This window comes from Ambystoma mexicanum, chromosome 11 (assembly GCF_040938575.1).
Source record: "Ambystoma mexicanum isolate Mex_15411 chromosome 11, UKY_AmexF1_1, whole genome shotgun sequence".
Lineage (NCBI taxonomy): Eukaryota > Metazoa > Chordata > Amphibia > Caudata > Ambystomatidae > Ambystoma > Ambystoma mexicanum.
In genome coordinates, this window is record NC_090934.1 from 1,086,307,477 (window position 1) to 1,086,326,315 (window position 18,839).

The 18,839-nt window shown below is 43.0% G+C and overlaps 1 protein-coding gene across 2 annotated transcripts in view; it reads left to right on the forward strand.

Annotated features, from left to right (window-relative positions):
* The window catches only part of OTUD7A (OTU deubiquitinase 7A), a 1,296,873-nt gene that overhangs the window by 1,118,965 nt on the left and 159,069 nt on the right, over window positions 1-18,839 (forward strand). For both annotated transcript variants that reach the window (XM_069624347.1, XM_069624348.1), the window contains 2 exons: window positions 6,437-6,564; window positions 15,434-15,583. In XM_069624347.1, the coding sequence (XP_069480448.1) occupies window positions 6,437-6,564; window positions 15,434-15,583 (278 nt within the window). The remainder of the gene's footprint in view (window positions 1-6,436; window positions 6,565-15,433; window positions 15,584-18,839) is intronic.

Sequence of the window (18,839 nt, forward strand, 5' to 3'; positions counted from 1 at the left end):
AAAGGCTTGGGCTCACAAAACAAGCTTTTATTTTGGACAGCAAAATATCTTGATGCATTAAAGCATCAAACAAGCATGAAATTAAAACAATTAAATGGAAAAGGAATTCACAAGTTACCTTCAATCAGCATTAAGAGTCTACTGAAGGCAAAGTCTTATGTCTGCACAATGTTACTTCAGTAAATGCTGCAGGTTATTTAAATTGACATTTGTTACTTGGGAATACATGGGAGAAATTAACCTACCTCCTTTCTATTCCAATTTCAGGAGTATAAAACTCTATTCATGATCTTTCTTGTATGTTACCTATGGTGTTCACAGGTCAAGAAGTTTATCAAACCCTGAAAATCTGGGAGACAAATTTACATTTGCAAACCCAGATATCCTTTTCTCTTGTGAAAACTCAGGGAATTCATTAATAATTACTTACTGTCAGAAACACATATGTCCTGCACAATTTTAGATTCTATGGCAATCTATTTTATATATATTTCCACAAAGTTTCATGTGCAGTTCCTCTTCCCCATTAGTGATCGCAGGCCTGATTCACAGAGTATCTTTCAATGGGATGGTGCCATTATAAAGTGTTTCTATGTATCAGGCCCATAGCTTGTAAACAGCATCATTTGATGTGGCAATTTTGGATTGGACAGATCCTGTGATATGTTCACATTAATTACTCACAACCACTCGGAGCTTCTTCTTTGCTTCGATTGTCCCGATGTATTTTAACATGCCATAAGAGGATGTATTAACTGTGAGTTAACCTCCCTCCTCAGGAATTATGATCAAAATGGTTTCTTTCCTTTATGTATGGACCTGTGCCATTAACAGTAATCACAAGAAAGGACTGCATTTCAGAGATATCTTTCATATTTCGCAAGGTTACTAAAGCATGCACATGTATTAATAATTCATTCATTTGAAAACATATGCATGTGATTGGGGCTGAATTCAGATCTGTTTACATTTTCAAATTGGTCAAAGGGTTAAAAAATTAGAGTGATCATGTATTTCATTATGCGTTGCTTTAAAACATATTGAATCTGATTTACAAAAATGTTTAACATGGGAATGTCCAATTGAAAACACTTTTGTTAATCAGGCCCATTGTAATGCTGCATAGAATTACATGTTTTGTTGGAGTCTTGATATCAACAGAAAACATATGCTGAGACAGATAACTTGTGAAACAAAAGAATAATTTCAAAACCTTGCTTTCATGAACCATACACATAACGAGAGAGGTCATTTTGCCCTGCCAGGTCAGGATCCAAGCTCTTTTTGCAGCCTCTGTTAATTGAAGTTGCTATTGCTAGCTGGCCATGTATTTATCAATGGCCCTCATTACGACCTTGGCGGAGAACCATGGTGCTATTAGCACCATGGTCCATGGCGCTAAGCTGCCAACTCCGCCATGGTGGTTGGCGGACTTACCGCCCCATTCCGACCTTGGCGGGGCGGTAAGTCCCCAATCCCCATTTACCCTTCCCCATTCCCATTGTTGCCCCATAGGGCATAATGGGAGTGGGGAAGGCGTTATTACGCCACCGTAAATTACGGTGGCGTAATTAACAACGAGGTCCCTTAGCGCCATGGATTTTAACACCTGCTAAAAGCAGGTGTTAAATCCGCCATGGCGCTAAGGGAACTCGTACTCAGGCGGTAAGGGTCGGCGAAGTTTACGCCGGCGTAAACCCCTTACCGCCTGGGTCGTAATGAGGGCCAATGTCATTCCAGGTCGGCCCTCTAGCTAAACTTAAATTATATACCATGAAAATCCTACATTGGGAGTGTATTTAGATTATTATTCTTGTATTTTTACATACCATCCTTTGAACTTGTGCATACACAGCTTTGCGCATTAATCTCTTATAATAGATTAGTCAGCGTGATTGATAAAGGGGCCTGTTTTTTCAAAACAGAAACCTAACTTCCTGGCCTCAAGACAGCTGTGCATAAACATACAATTTAGGGTTATGCAGAGTTCAAACTAAGTTAACCATGTTGAGGTTACATGTTAAAGGAGCATGCTCTCTAAGTGTCGGCCTGCCAACAAATGTAACTCAATCTATAACATACATCATAATACACAAATATATCTTTAATTCCTTACGGAATGCTAAAATACGAGTGCAAATGTTTCTATATTCTTCATGCAGCATGGCCGCATATATATGGAAATACATCAGCGAATTCTTTTTTTTTAAACGTGTTCTTGTTTAATGAAACACATCACATTTAGTCAAATAATTGTTACACTATCCAACTGCAGTGACTAGCCAGCCCTAAATCCCACCTCAGAACTGGAAGCTACCCTCAGGGCAAGCACCGACCAAGCCAATCCCGACACAAATGACCTAAAGAGGAAGAGCTAGGAACTTCAATATTACAGGTGCAGTTCTTGAAGCTGTAGCCCAGAAGACATGAGTGTGTCACCCAGGCCCAGAGAACTATGAATCCCAAGTCCTCCATACCAAACCAGCACATCTGATTTCCCTTAACTTAGAGAGAAGCTACGAGGTACGGCAAGGATTTGTCAGGCAAGAAGGAGATCACCCAGGGAGAGAGACAAGCCACTTCCAAGTCCCATTCCAGGGATGTAAGCCACTTCCAAAGGCAGAGCCCAGAAGTCAATCCCCATCCGATCTACCACACCTAAGTTCTATTACACCAGAAGGAGGCTGGGAGCAGGGGCCACAATCCATATAAAAACTGAAGGGCTCAGTCGGTAGGTGGCAGAGTTAGGGGAAGAGTACACTTGGTGATGGCTGGAGAGGTGAACAAAAGGAGCAAAAGCTGGAGAAATGAGACTGGAGGGGAGAATGAGAGACTTGGAACTTGAAAAAACATTTCTTGGGGGAGCTGCAGTCATTGGAAGATATTTTGGGAAATCTGTGAGTCTTGAGACCTAGAAAAGAGAGGTGTGATGTGAGAGAAGCATGACATAATAGGGCAAGACATATCATTGAGAGGACCAAGGGAAACCTTGTATTGTTGGAGAAAGAGGAGAAAGATAAGTGTTTGAAGGCGACCAAGAGGGAAGAGAAAAACAGGGTATCTTCTTGGAGAGGGTGAAGAGTGAGACACTGATGAAAAAGAGTGAGATTTGCATGTGGAGACAGAATTATCATACTAGAGGGAGATGTGGGACAGGAGAGAGGCATTAATGTGAACAGAGACATTGTCTGGCAGGAGGAGGGGGACACTGAAGTGTTGCACAATGGAGAGGGGAATTGAAGTAAAGAGAGACAATAGACAGAAAACAATGAGCACAGATAGTGGAGAGGAGAGACCTTCTTGGAGAGGAAGAAGGAGGCAGAGGTTATTGTAAGAAGGTAGAAGAGTAAGAGACCAATGGGAGAATCTGATTGTGGAGTAGAGAGAGAGAGAGAGAGAGAGCAGGATGCCATCTAGAAACAGAATGTTGTTGCCAGGAGAAGGATGTGGGATACCATCCAGATGGAGAGGAAGAGAGGAAGCTGCTAGAGAGTGGAGAAAAGCCATATCACCTGATGTGTGAAAATATGACCCTTTTACGAGTACACACAGGGGTCTCCTGAGCACCACGTTGGCCCATGGGTGAAAAGGTAGGCCGAAGGAAGTACGAGGTGGCAACACTATTCTGGGGAGCGGGGGGAAAGGTTAGAGGTAGCCAGGCCACACGAGGACCTGCAGAGAAGTCTGTGGAAGGTAAGGAGAGATTCACACTTCTTTATCAAACCCCACCAGGGCAACCCAAACCACCTGGCAAGCATACACACCCTCTCCCCCACCTTCAGGGTAGCAGAAATGTCCTTGCACAACAAGCAAAGAGAAACACAAGGAACAGTCTAGGACTCAGACACCAGTCTCTCCGAGAGCTGTGGATCCACAGTCAAGGATATGCCATAAGCAGGGCGAATCTTGAGAATATGTGCATTTGCACCTTGGAACTTTTCATACAGTCAAATAACTTTATTCTGCTTTCAGGCCATCAAAGTACCTCCTAACACAGAGCAGACAATTACTTACAGTATGACAGTACAGCATGGCACAACTTTTCTGGCACAATGGGGCATCAGAACTCAGGTCTACCTGGACCTGAAACCATACTGGTTTTCATTTAGCCTTCTCCCCAACGGTATGAGGTATGCACTAGATAAAACAGGATTGAATAGAATGTTTCGAAATGGGCCAGTGATTCTAAAATCACGGTAGGCACTGATTTCTATCCTGCTAGTTATGGACCGGCTGCACTACCTTGCTCTGCCAAGAACACCTTTGGCCACTCTTTGGTCCCAGAATTCCAGCTTTACTAAGTCACAGGGGTTATTGCCCTCCCTACACACTCTGGGACAGTGTGGAGCCAGTGCAAACATTAGTTTAAAAGGGCGTACTCTGGTTCTCGCTCTTTGGTGGGCAGTATGGATACCCCAAGAAGAAACAATGTGTCCCTCTTTGCCCCCCCCCATGACTGTAGCAGCTGGTTATGTTTCCTCTGAGACGAGATCGTTGTGCTCTTTTTCCCATCACTCCAAGATCTCAAGTTCCTACTAGTCTTATGGTCCTGTCTTCCTGTGCAGTGGGCATTGTGCTATGCGCGGGGGCCTTTGGAGTTGCAAAGGGCATGATCTGCTCGGCTAGTTGACACTCAATGGGCGATGTCGCATGGGTGAGCATGTGAGGCTCATCCCCGGCTATCTTTATGGGCTCATAATGAGTAGTAACTTGGGGTTGTCTCACAGAATCGGGATGTCGACCAATCGCTTTCTCTTCAGGGGTCAATGGACCAGGTGTGGCTAGCTTTATGGGACAGTCCAGGTGTAGATTTTGTGTTCCCCTTGCAAGCAGTGGGTCAGTGAGGGCTTGGAACCTTTACTGACACTGGGCCACCAGACTTTTAGAACCTTGACCACTGCATTGACGGACCTCTTGTGGTGCAAAAGGGAGAGATCCAAGTCCTTTGAACCCCTGATTAAATCTCCCACTTGCCCTTCCCCCACGTTATGCCCTGAAGATTGGAGCTATCATCCTGCCATCTTCGATGTTTGAGTTTGGGGTCCTGATACCTTATTATTTCTCTAATACCTGTTGAATAAATCCCTCGAAACCTAAGCTTGGGATTGTGATCTCCATTTTGAGAAAATAGTGGCAGGTAGGAATACACTTCCTGTCATGGTACAAAAACAGCTAAGAGCGTGTAAACACCTGGTCAGCAGCTGCCCTATGCCCGTTTGACCTTCTATATGTGTTAATACTTGTATTGTACAGTATTCAAAAATAATGCTCTGACTACTGTAAAGTTGCTGGTTGAGTATGGATTTATTGATTTACACCACCCAACAGTGTAATAAAATAACAGATGCCTGTAAGTGTTTCATTATCAAATGCCTGTAAAGATTCTTTAAGGGGTACCTGTTTGAACATAATACCAGCTTCCACTCAACAATTATCAGAGAGCTGCTTTCAACCTTTTGCTGAGGCTAACATCAGTTATTGCAACATTGTAATCCAACTTCCATAATATATCACAGCAGGGTACGGATGACATTTTCTGATTACAGGTGGGGAGTGATATAATGCATAGACTCTACTACAAGAAATACATTGCTCCCAGACGCATATTATAAGGCTGCTGCAAGCCACTTGCAGTTCCAGGACCCTTTAGATGCATGAGGCTGCACACAGTGCCTGTATAAGGTGCTGTAACTATGAGAACCCTCCTTGCCCTCAGATCTACCACTGAGAGGATCGGGGTCACCAAGCAAACTCTGAACTGTTGGAACATATCCACAAAAAAAAATCAGAAATGCCTTATCTATCTTTGACCGTTTATATCAGGGTTTTCCAGCTCCAGGCCTTGAGGGCCAGGTCCATGCTGGGTTTTCAGGATAGCCCTCATTAAAATTCATATGATACATTTGCATACAATGATTCTAAATGTATTCAAATGTTTCCTCATGAATATTAAGGAGGGTTATCTTGAAAACCCATCAGGATTCTAGCCCTCGAGGGCTGGAGTTGGACAACCCTGGTTTCCATTTTTAAAGAAAACTGCGTTTAATTGCAGCATGTGATTATTTTTTTTTAATGGTAACGGAGGACTGTCATTGCCACCATAGTTCCAGTAAAAAAGGATGGCTCACTCACATTCATCTGACGCACCAGCTGCCATAGGGATATTTCATTTCTTTATTTCTTTGTCTCCAATCGGAAGGGCTCAATGCAGAGCCCCATTCAGGTCTGGCAAATTATCCATGGGCACTGGTTAGCCATAATCATCATAACTCTTACACTCCCCAATCCCTGTCTCAAGAACACAAAAGGTGTAAACTGAGATGCCTCATCTCACCACGGACTAATCTGGCCGAGGCCAGCTACCATTTACAAGATCCCTTTACACCCTGGAATAAACACTTTAGTGACAGTGTACTTGGTTTATTGTGTTTTCAAGGGTGGACAACGCTGAGGATCCAGTGTATGAGAGCTTGGAGGAGTTCCACGTCTTCGTCTTGGCTCACATACTAAGACGTCCCATCGTGGTTGTAGCTGATACCATGTTACGAGACTCAGGCGGAGAGGGTAAGTCTTTGAATTCTTATTAGTGTCTGTATAGTTCAATAGAATCATTCACTAGATGCTTTACCCTTGCATTTCCTTAGTAATCCCAAACTGCAGCACAACTATTCCAATAAAATGCATAGCTTTGCCAAGAAGAAGTAGGCCAAGAGCATGCAACTCTTATAAGCCCTACCCAGCATAATCAATGGCAAGGCATCATGGGACTTGTAGTGCGCAACATCGGGAGAGCCACAGGCTGCACACCATTGTGTTAGGTCCATTATCACTTAAGGGCTGCTATCAGATGTTTGGGCAGACAGAAGGCAGGCAATATGTGCACATGCCTCTCGGTGATCACTTTGGGAGATCCATTTTGCACCATCCCACTGATCAACTCATTGCTTATTTATCATACTGGAGAATTACACAGGTTTGTGTTGGTTGGGTTGTTCACTCTAGTTGACTACAATCGGAGGAACTTAGAAATAATACATATTGATAAAGGATGCAATTTCTTCACATTTTAGAAGTTTGCATATATAGTAGTTCATCTTCATATTGATTAAGAAAAAGTGTAGAAACATGTAAGCTACATTATAGCAACAACTCAATGTATACACTGTTTATTTCCTTCTGAAAAACCAACTCCATTTGATGGCTCCCAAATGTATACACACATCCTTAGCTCTAGATATCGGAATTTCTTCATTGTCTTCTTATTTTGTAGTATTTATATTTTACTGACATTTTTAGAACATTCAATTTGACAGAATATGTTCTCCTAAAATGAAAAGTTCAACAAAGTGGTTGCTATGCTTTTTTTTAAAAAACATTTATTGAAGTAGTTACCCCTCTATCGCATTTCAACTTGTTGAAAAAAAGTAGGCTTTGACCTATTTCTGTGAAATTTAAGACAGTTCTCCCCATTTCGTGATACAATGAAAATGCATTCCAGAGGCCTGCAGCCACCACCGAGAATGTTCTGACATTAAAATGTGGATCTCTGAATTAAAGCAAAGGAGTGATTGATGCTCTTAGCAAGCAAACTTGCACAAAATGCTACCTGATCACTTCGGCCACCTGATGAACTAGTTAAGCATGCATTCTTAGAGCATTTCCTGGTTGTTGGCCTTTGTTTTCTCAGGCCTTTAACAAGGGCCAACGGGCATTACCACATGGAAGGGGACATTATTGCTATCAGAACAGTTGACTCAACAAAGGTAGATGTTCTGCTTAAAACAAGAAAAGAGAAAACAACAAAGAGAAAACAAGTGCATGTGGAGATGGAAAACTCATTCCAGCCATTCTAGCACTCTGTCACTTCAACTATATATTTTTACAACCTATATATCAGACCATGTACAATTCTAATATAATAATTTGACATCATATACGGCAACCGTTCAATATATACAAAACAATTCAATAATGTTCAATTATTAATAGAGTTATGCAATATTATACAAATATGTTCCAAGAATTGAACAGCACATCATGAAAGTGAGAGCTGGTATCCATTTAATAAACAGGTCCAAAAAAGTTCTGTTTTTTACATGTCCATATGATATTTAAATTTCACAAAAAATGTTATCCTTACCTCAATTAACTTATTACATTGAATGCATAGATGTTGTAGAGCTTAACTTTTAGTTTGTTTGCAACAGATTGCATAAATGCATTTCACTTTATGAAGAATCCATCCACTGGTACGCCCATTAAAACCTCTCCATCGATATTTGTCTATTTCCAATTAAAAACTTCAGTGGTCCATGACTAATCGTGGGTCTGTTGTGGCGGGAATGAAAAAGACCACCCTCCCCCTAAAAGTGTGCCTCAGCCTCCCTCAGCCCACCTCTATTTCCATTGCAAGAGTTTTAGAAATAGAAAACATGGTTTGACATGCGGCACTGCATGGCTGGTGCCTGCCGTGCTCCCTAGAGGGGGGTGGGCATGTTATAGGACCCTGTCAGGTAGCGGCATCAGTCCTTCTCTCCCCTGCGGGGCCCTTATTGTTGACCCTCAGGTGAACGTCAAACCTGTCTGCACGAATCTTCTGTAAAGTTTGAAAATTCACAAGACCTCAAACACCAGATATATGGGGGTTCGTATTATCCCCAAACTAGTTCAGCCAGCACGAATCATCAGCTGTGACTTCCAGAATTAAATGTTTAGGGTGAATTCAAGGTTATGATTCATATTTAATATTTATGTTCCAACCCCTAGACACAAGTGATGCTTGCGATTCATTTTGGGTATATGTCACGTCATGATCCCCACTCCAAAAAACAGAGTCACCTCGTGCCAATTTGTTGGGGTCCCCTGTGATTTACAGAAATGTTATTTATCACCTTTTTTATGCTCCCACCCTAGTGGCAGCAATCAAACAAAGGCGCATAATTAATTTCTCCCCCAGTGAATTCCAGTCCCACTTCTTCCCCCAAAGTAAACCAAATTCCAGCAACTGTCCAACATGCCGGGGGAGGTGCAGTAAAGCAAGCAGTGCTATTGGGGGAGCACTAATTTACAAGAGCACACACCAGTCCCATTGTGCAGCCAAGACTCTAGAGCCTCAAAACATACCTGTTTCCCAACACATAATCTTGTTCACCTTCACCGCCATCGCTTGTCTATCCTTATCTTCCCATCCTTTCCTGAAAACATTTTCTAACTTCTTTTTTCAACTCCCACCTTTTCAATATTTGAACCAAGTAAAGCGCTCCAAGACCCTCCGGGCGGGCCAGCGCTTAACAAATAATTCACATAAACAAAATAAATAAATAGAGGAACGTCTGTATGGAATGGCATACCCAATGAATACAGTAACCTGTGGTCACGCTTTTGGATACATGTAGAGAAAACAGCCATGCCAGCATGCACTGCTTCACAATCCCATTGGAAGAAACTGTTGTGAATGTGATAATAAATCTGCATTGGCACTGCACAATTATTGGTGACTCCTCAAAAAGTGCTGAGGGTCATTTTTGCAATTGAACTGCACCTAATTGCATTGCTGACTCAGAGAGCATGGGGGAATAATTAGGTAGACTACACCTCCAGTAATACACTTGGATGGTCGACAGCAGTGTGGCAAGATACTCAAACAGTACAATATAAAAATATGTGGTTAAAGCAAATAACTAGACATTACGAAACCAGACGATAGATTAAAAACCCTCTGCCATATTAACGCTTCTCAGAATAAAATCTGATTCCTCTTTCCATTTCCAAGCAATATCTGATCCGAAATTGGTTTCACCGTCAAAATGATAATATACGTCCTTAGAAATACAATTGTAATTTCTGTTACATTCCAAGCGTTTCCCAATCATGATGGGGGTGTGCATAGTACGGATTAACTAATGATCCTACCCACTGCTCTCCAATGGAAATAGTTAACTTTAGCGGGTTTCATTTTCTTGCTTAATTTGGCCACGGTACTACTTCACCACCTGCTACCAAATTCACTAACGCGTATGAATTTCTTGCATTCTTACTGTAAGGATGAATTTTCATCTTGTGAATACTTTGGTTTACCTTAACTCTAATGCCTCTCTTTATAAGTTTTACTACTTCCTGCTGTGTCGTCATCTATAATGTCTTGTACCTGAGTATACTAACACAAATCCTGCACCCTCGAAACACCTGTGTATAGGCGCATTACAAATAAACAATTAATATCCTGATATACTCTATGGTACAGTCATTCTTTCTCCTAGATCTGTAAACATTTGATCTGCCCCTTTGATAGCAAATACAACCCTTATTTTCCTCATTACTGCTGACCAATAATATTTGTTTATATCCGTTAGTCCCCATTCTCCTGCATAGGTCACTATCACCAATGTATTCACTACTTAATGAGGTATCTTAAACTTCCCCATATAAAACTTGATAACATGCCCTTTAGTTTTAGAAACACGTATCCAAAATCCTAATCGGAAGAATCTGAAAAAGAAGCAAACATTTTCACAAAATTAATAAATTGTATCAACCGTAGTCTGCTTAACAGATTTATTCTAAATCTTGACCATTGTTTCAAGTTCAATTACCTTAATTTACCACAATTCACAACAGAAAGTTCTTCCTCAAAGTAACTTGATCATCTAAATATCTACATTATAGCCTTATAGACTGAGGCAGGGGTCATTATTGTGGGATAATGACTCACCACAACGTTATGGCCCGAGGCGAAACCAACGGCCATAAATTGGAGAAGGGTCATTATTCCAAGCAATAATGTGGCCTGCCAAGGTCTAAACGGCTATTAGCACATAGTGCTAGTAGAAATACATGTTATGGAGGTTTGGTGGTGAAGTAAAAAATGTTACTTTAATGCTAGGTAAAGTAAATTGGTAACTGAGTTAGTAAATGAAAATTGGTTTTATTTTGGAGTATTCAAATAACATGGTTGTGATCATAAATTAAGCATTTTAATTGCAAACTTGGTTGAACTGAAACAGGTCAAGCTCATTGATTGATTGATAGATAGGTTATATATAATACGCCTATACACAAGTGTTTCAAGGAGCATCCAGGTAGGGGGGGGGGACGGGTGAACAAGACAAAAGATCTTACTAGGCCTAGTATCATTTAGATTGTGCAAGTGCACAGACAAGAAGTGCACGGGAGAGGAAGGGGGAGAAGTGCACCCAGTGGAACAGTGCCCTGGGTTAAGTGCAAGGAAGGCCAGGTAGCAGTGCAGGAGGGCCTGAAGGGGAGTGCTAAGAACTGGGTAGGGGCTGGGGGTGAGGCCCGGTGTCCTATATGACTCAGAGGAGCACCAGGCAGCCAGTCAGGTAACTGAGCAGGAGGAAGTGAAGGATAGCAGAGAGAAAAGGAGGCGATGAAAGGTTAGCAAGGGAGAGGCAGAGAGAAGGAAGAGGAGAAAATGAAGGTCTCGTGGAGCTTCTGGAACTTAAGGAGGTCCGACTTTAGGTGGAGAGTGGCAGGGAGGCCATTCCAGAGGGAGGTACCTGGAGAGGAAAGAGATCTACCACCCAGTCTCTGCTTGAAGAAGCGACTCACCCGTAGAGAATTGGAAGTAGATGAGCGGAGGCCTCTGGAATGAAAGTACTTAGGAAGAGAACACTGGAAATAGTACGGGCCTGGCCCCAAAAGGCCTTGTGGACAATGCAGTGGGTCTTGAACTTGATCCTTGCAGCCACTGGGAGTTAGTGGAGGGATTTCAGAGCCTGCGAGATGCGGTCCCTGGTCATGTGGCCAAGGATAAGTATTGCAGTCCTGTTTTGTATGAGTTGCATAGGGTGGAGGGTAGAGTTAGGTAGATTGAGGAAAAGGCTGTTGCATTAGTCAGGCCAAGAGAGAACCAGGGCTCAGGAGACAGTGAGCATCTGTGGGAAGGTGAGAAAAGGTATAATACCTCTGAGGAGGTGCCGTTGGAAATGGGACTTTTTGAAGATGTCCGTGGTGTGTTGGGAGAAAAAGAGGGTGTAGTCAAAGATGACCCTAAGCTTTTTTGCCTCCAAAGAGGGTTGAGGGGAGAGGGCCAAGGGAGGTTACAAGAGTGAAAGGGGAAAAGCGGGAGCAGGGGTCACAATGAGAAGGATCTCCGTCTTTCTGGCATTAAGGCAGAGATCATTAGAGGCGCACCATGCCTGAATAGTGGAAAGACAGTCAGGGATGAGCGAGGAGGAGGAGGCCGAGTTGCATGTCATCTACATAACACTGAAAGCTAGAGGAAAAGGTAGAGATCAGGCGGGCCAGAGGGGCCAGATAGACTTTGGAAAAACCAGAGAGAGAGGATGGATCACTGGGGAGCACCACATGTTGAGAGTGTGATGGAGGAGAGGAAGGGCCCAAGTTCAACCTGGGAAGGTCAATCCAAGAGGAAAGAGGATAGCCATGACAGAGCCTGATCTGTGAGGCCCAGAGTATCTTGGAGACAGGGTGGTCAGGATGTTGTGGTTCACTGTGGCAAAAGCAGAAGAAAGGTCAAGGAGACGAGCACAGAGGGAGAGTTAGAGTCAATGTTAGAGAGAAAATCTTCACAGTTATTCAGGAGAGCAGTTTCCATGGCTCTGGCTACTCTGAAGCCAGACTGATGGACATGGAGACAGCCAACAGATTCAGTGTGGAGGGTTAGCTGGGAGATAGACAATTTCTCCAGGAGTTTGACAGGAAAGGAGTGATATAATTAGGGCAATAGTTTGTAGGATGTCAGGAGGCTTTTTGAGCAGGGCGTGCATAAGGGAGTACTTGAGAGGAGAGGGGGAAACTCCAGTGGCAAAGGAGTGGTTGCAGAAATCGGCCAAGGCCGGAGCGAGAGAGTTAATGCTGCCCTTAATGGTTCTTGAGGGGCAGGGAGACACCTGTTTGGATGAGACTTTCATAGACCAGACTTGTCTGGAAACTTCATTAGATGTGACAGGAGAGAGCGAGGTGAGAATAGGTGGCCAAGGAGGGCCTGAGAGAGGTGGAGGGAGGGAGGGGAGCAGATGAGAGTGAGGGCAGGACGTTTAGCTTTCTCTTTTGTGCATTGAATAGGATGCTGCAGCAATAAAAGTGCTCTCTGAGAGGAAGTGCTTTGTTGAAAGAAGTCTTGCCTGGAAATTGCATTGTTCTTTCCCTGTTTGCTTTTGAAGACAGAATGTTCAGAATGCAGTCAATACCAGTAGATATTGACTGCACTCTAAATATTCTGATTGGCTGATTGGTCAATAACGATTTCCATATGCTAGCTAATAAGCTGTATTCGACATAATTAGCTCATTTATTGCCATCATTTTGGGTTTCCCTTTGTTTATTCTATATGCAGAAACCTATGCAAATTCCCGAAATTATTACGTTTTCTGAAAACAATAACATATCCTTCAATAGATTCCAGTACTTAAATTCCTTTAATCTTGTCTCTTTATGCACATGGTTATCAAATGGTTCCATAAATAAAGCAAATAGCAAGGCACGACGGGGCGCCCCTACCTTACACCTCTAGTCGTGTTAAGTGTATCAGATAATATTCTATTTCCTATCATTCTCACAGAAGATTGATAGATAGTTTTAACATCCTCTAACGCACCATGGAAAGCCATTTGTTTGCAAAAACCTTCCAAAGATACAGCCACCTCACCGTGACAAATGCCTTCCTCGTGGCAACACTTATCACTGATAGTGGTAACTTTATTTAAAGCAATAACATGTATGACCATAAGGCAAAACCCAGTTGTTTCTGACCTATTTCAGAAGGAACATGCCCCCCACCCTTTTCACTCAAAGTTTAGAGTACATTTTACGGTCAGTATTCAACAATGCGATGGAACCTATGATTCGGTCATTTCAGGACTCTTGCCTTCTTTAAGGATGACAATTTAAGATTCTGTGAATTTATCTTCGACCAATCAAGCATCCTTTTCAATCTCTAAATGTTTTGCTTAGACATTCTTTAATCACCTCGTCTGTTTCCTGAATCACTATATAATCCTCTAATCACAATTTGTGTTCAACGATAAGTATTGGTACATCAATTTCAGAAAGAAATATGTATCAATGTTCTACTGATCAGAGTCTTTCATTTTAAATAGATTGCCATAGCATTCTTTAAAGGGATTCACAATCTTATAATGTCCAACTTCTAGTCCTTTGCTCATGTATTTCTCTGACCGAATATTTCTTTGCCCTGCTACTATTCTTCAACTCATCATTGTGCACCTCTGCCTGCTGTTTAATTGCAACCTCTTTCAAAAATGTACCCCTCTCATACCTTGCAATTTCCAGAGTATTTGTTTTTATCGCTCATTTCTCTCTCCATGTCTACATCTACCTTAATGCCCTGTTCATATTATTCCATCGGTTTCATAAAATGTTGATGGTAGTGTAAAATATGAGATTCACAAACAGCTGAACATTTTGATGGAGCATGATCTCTCTGTGATATCATAGGCAGAAGTTGCATTGACAGCCAAAGGCTTTACTGTGCAAGCTGGGTGAATATAGGCATGATCGTGGCCGGTTTGCTGGTTTTGGGTCATCATATTCTTGTTTTACGAGAAATATGTGTGGTTTTCTGCAGCAGAGCAGGCTGCACTGGTGCAAGTTGGGGGGTGAACGACGGATCCAGATGTCTCCATGCAGGACATCAAAGCACATGGTCCAATGCAAGCATGTGTTCTCTACAATATATTTTCCCATGACATGGGCCATGCTGGGCTTCTATATCTCTGGGTTGATTTCTGGGAGCTACATGCCCCTTCCTGTGCAGCATAAAAGCATACCACCACCATGCAGAGCATGCAGTGCATGAGAGCCACACTCTCCCCAGAATCGTCTAGAGCATACCACCACCGCGCAGAGCATGCAGTGCATGAGATCCACACTCTCCCCAGAATCGTCTAGAGCATACCACCACCGTGCAGAGCATGCAGTGCATGAGATCCACACTCTCCCCAGAATCGTCTAGAGCATTCCACAACCGTGCAGAGCATGCAGTGCATGAGATCAATACACTCCCCAGAATCGTCTAGAGCATACCACCACCGTGCAGAGCATGCAGTGCATGAGATCCACACTCTCCCCAGAATCGTCTAGAGCATACCACCACCGCGCAGAGCATGCAGTGCATGAGATCCATACTCTCCCAGAATCGTCTAGAGCATACCACCACCATGCAGAGCATGCACACTCTCGCCAGAATCGTCTAGAGCATACCACCACCGTGCAGAGCATGCAGTGAATGAGATCCACACTCTCCCCAGAATCGTCTAGGACCAGCTGTGTAAATATTTGACTTGGTACATTTTTCTCTGCACATTACAGTTTGGAAACAACCATGCCCTATCAGTGTGTGGGACTCATCTCCGTGCAAGGAGGCGATGTACAGACATTTGAAACTCTGGTCTTTATGGTATCATTTAAAGATGTCATTTTGCCTTCACAGCCTTTGCACCCATTCCCTTTGGAGGGATCTATTTGCCTCTGGAGGTCCCCCCCAACAGATGTCACTGTTCGCCCCTCGTTCTGGCCTACGACCAGGCCCACTTCTCGGCCCTTGTATCCATGGAACAGAAAGATCAACAAAGGGAACAAGGTATTCTAACAAGATTTGTGAAGCTATGTGTGTGCTATGAAAAAGTCACGAGATTGGCTGGTAAACATTTCCATTTCCAACTTTCTTTCTTGCTCGATTAAGAAGTGACATTTTTATCATGATGGCAAATTACGTGACGTGCATGTTACAAATGTTGTGATCAGAGGTGGCCTTCAGATAATAGAAGATCATTTCTCAAATTCCTTGTATTCTTTTTGGTTTGAATGTTGGATCTGGTTTGTTGGGAATGTAATCTTGCCTTAACAATTTTCTCAAGAAATTCTTATCCATGTTGTATATGATATTACCCTTCATGGCGACATTATTTTGGTGATGGATACTAATCAGATTTATCCTTGAAAGTTTTTATGAACATGGCGGTGATTACTGAACACATTTTAGCTTTGAACATATTTCCACCAATGTCTACTTGGTCTACCAATCATGACACAGGGCTAATCATTTTGCAAAGTTCTAAGATCTGAGAGTCCTGTGGCTGAAAATAAGTCCTGGATAAGGGCGTGCATTTGCAAACTTTATAGAATGTCATAACACATTGTTTGTTTATCCTACGGATCAAGTGCTTTTCGCAAATTGTACTAGGATGATAACTGCATCATTTTATAAAATACATTACATTTTGGCAGCACAGTTCTCTCCCACATTGATGTTCCCTTTTCACTCTATAGATGTGTGCCCCCTGACTGGCAGTGCTATCTGCCATGGGGACATCCACACTTTTCCTTTGCGTTATAATCCTTCCCTCTGTAAATCTGATGTCTGTTAAACAGGAGATAATGGTGATGCTATGCCCCTCTCTACTCTTCGCAATAGTGTATGGTCATTAATATGGTACAATAGTTAAGAGTAATGATGTTAATGTTAAAGGATATTTGTACTGCGCACTATCACCACGGGAGTCGTCCCCCGGCGCTCTGGCGGATCTGAAAAAAGGAAAGGGGGTGGGCGGATGAGGTTGTGGAACCGAGCGGGGAAAGTGCAAGAGAGCAGTGACGTGCTGTTGGCAGCTTCAGTTCGGGTTAGCACCGTTCGCAGAGCTTAGGGGTGCTTTCCAGTCGGTAGCCGTTGTGTGCTAGTGTGCAAAGCTATGTGTGGTTTGTTTTGTTGTTGCGGTGTAGTGAAGTTTGTGCGGTTTGTTGTGCTTCAGGATTGTGGTTGTGTTTGGTTAGAGTTTGAGAGGTGTGTGCAGAGGGGTGAGATTGTTAGTGGGTTGGTTATTGGCCTCGCTATCTAGATGTGATATGTGCTAATTTCCACATTTTTCTAGATCTCGCGCGTGAATATCTCTGCATTTCTAACAAGATCTGGCACTGGCTAATATTCACAATTCTGTCTATATGTGACACACGCCAATATTCACAATTATATCCAAATGTGGCACTGGCCCACATTCACAATCCTGTCTAGATGTGATGCAAGCTAGCATTCACAATTCTATCTAAATGAGGCACTGACCATATTCCCAATGCAGTCTAGATGTGGCAATGGCTAATATTCACTATTCTATCTATATGTGGCACTGGCTAACATTCACAATCCTGTCTAGATGTGACGCAGGCTGATGTTCACAAATCTATCTAAATGTGGCACTTGCTAACATTAACAATTCTATCTAAGGGTGGCACTTGCTAACATTCTCAGTCCTTTTTAGAAGCAACGCAAGCCAACATTCACAATTCTATCTAAATGTGGCACTGCCCATATTCCCAATGCAGTCTAGATGTGGCAAAGGCTAATATTCACTATTCTAAGTGTGGCACTTGCTAACAACACATGTACTGTAAAAAGCATGGTAAACATCAATTAAGCTTGTTTTAATACCTCAAGACAACAATGCCATTGTTTTATTCAATTAGGAATTATTTAGAATCCTTGTGTGAGGCCATTTCCATTTGTGATGCTTTGCCCCCAGCCAACAAAGGTCTATAAATCTTTAGGACTGTATAACATGTGCATTTTCGTTGAATATGATTTTCGTGTTTGGCCTTGAGTGTTCCGAACAATTTTAAAGAAAACAGCAGGTCTTTTGGCATTGACCCTCGAGATGTAGATGACTTTGCCACTATCTGAAAATGAAACCCGCTTCTCCTGAGTGAATACGCGTTGCATCCTTTTGAACATACAATTCCAGGGGCTACTGGCCCCATGTTTGGAAGGCAAATGAACCCATTGGCAAATGTGGAAACTGTGCATGCCCATTAAAATTAAATGCACACATGCACAAAAGCAGTGGGTGAAATGATTTGTGATTCTGGTAATGGGCCAAAATGTCGCCCTCAGAATTCCGACTCCTGAAATTCTAACTTTTTCTCCCGACCCCCTTCATACCACATATATATGTGGGGGGTATGGGATATAATAGTAGTATGGTGGGACTGCGGGGTCTCCCCCGCATATGTATGTGGTTTAATGGGGTTTGGTGGAAAAAAAGGTTGGCATTTTCAGCCATCCGAATTCTGGGGGTCGTTATAATCACATAGATCCGTGATCCCCACCAGGGTTGTGTTCTTCCAAACCCTCTGGGACTCCTGGTAAGTGAGTGTTGTTCCTACAGCTTCTCTTTTGCAGAAATGTGACTTGTACTGTCAGGTGTTCAAGGCTCAGGCTGATACTTGGCACAGTACTGTTGCCTTGTCATGTAAGGCACTGATGTGGCATGGAAGCACTCGTCCTTTGTCGTGATAACCCCAGATTGACTTTTCATGTGATGTGTGTGGTTGCAGTGTCATTGGCTTCTACCACACCTAGTATTGTGTGTAATGTGTCATGGCCAGGTCCTGGAAGACACCCTTTTCCTAGTTTTGCAAAATTCCCCCCTCTGCCCGCTCTATGCACCTTCTGAACGCCCTACCCCCGCTGCCATCTCCCCGTCCCAATTCGCCACCTTTTCCCCTATTGCCCCCTGGCTCAGGAGTGCCCGGATGCACGGGGCATGCTGTAAATCACCGACCACGGTGGGCTTCCATGAAGTTGGGTCCCCACCTTGATCTTACGTCGGAATGGGATTCTGGCGATCGGGCGAGAGTGCGATCTGTTCGGTAGGACCATTATCGATTCAGTAATAGGATGCTCCGAAAGTGTGTTTAGGCATATTAGGATTTAGGAAGTATGGCGCGAGGTAGCCTGGAAAAGGGGAACAGAAGGGCATGCAGCCTTCATCCCAAAAAGCACAAAGCAAATGTGTATTTAAGAAAGTAATGAGTCACACTGACATGTGACGTCTGTGGTATTTTGG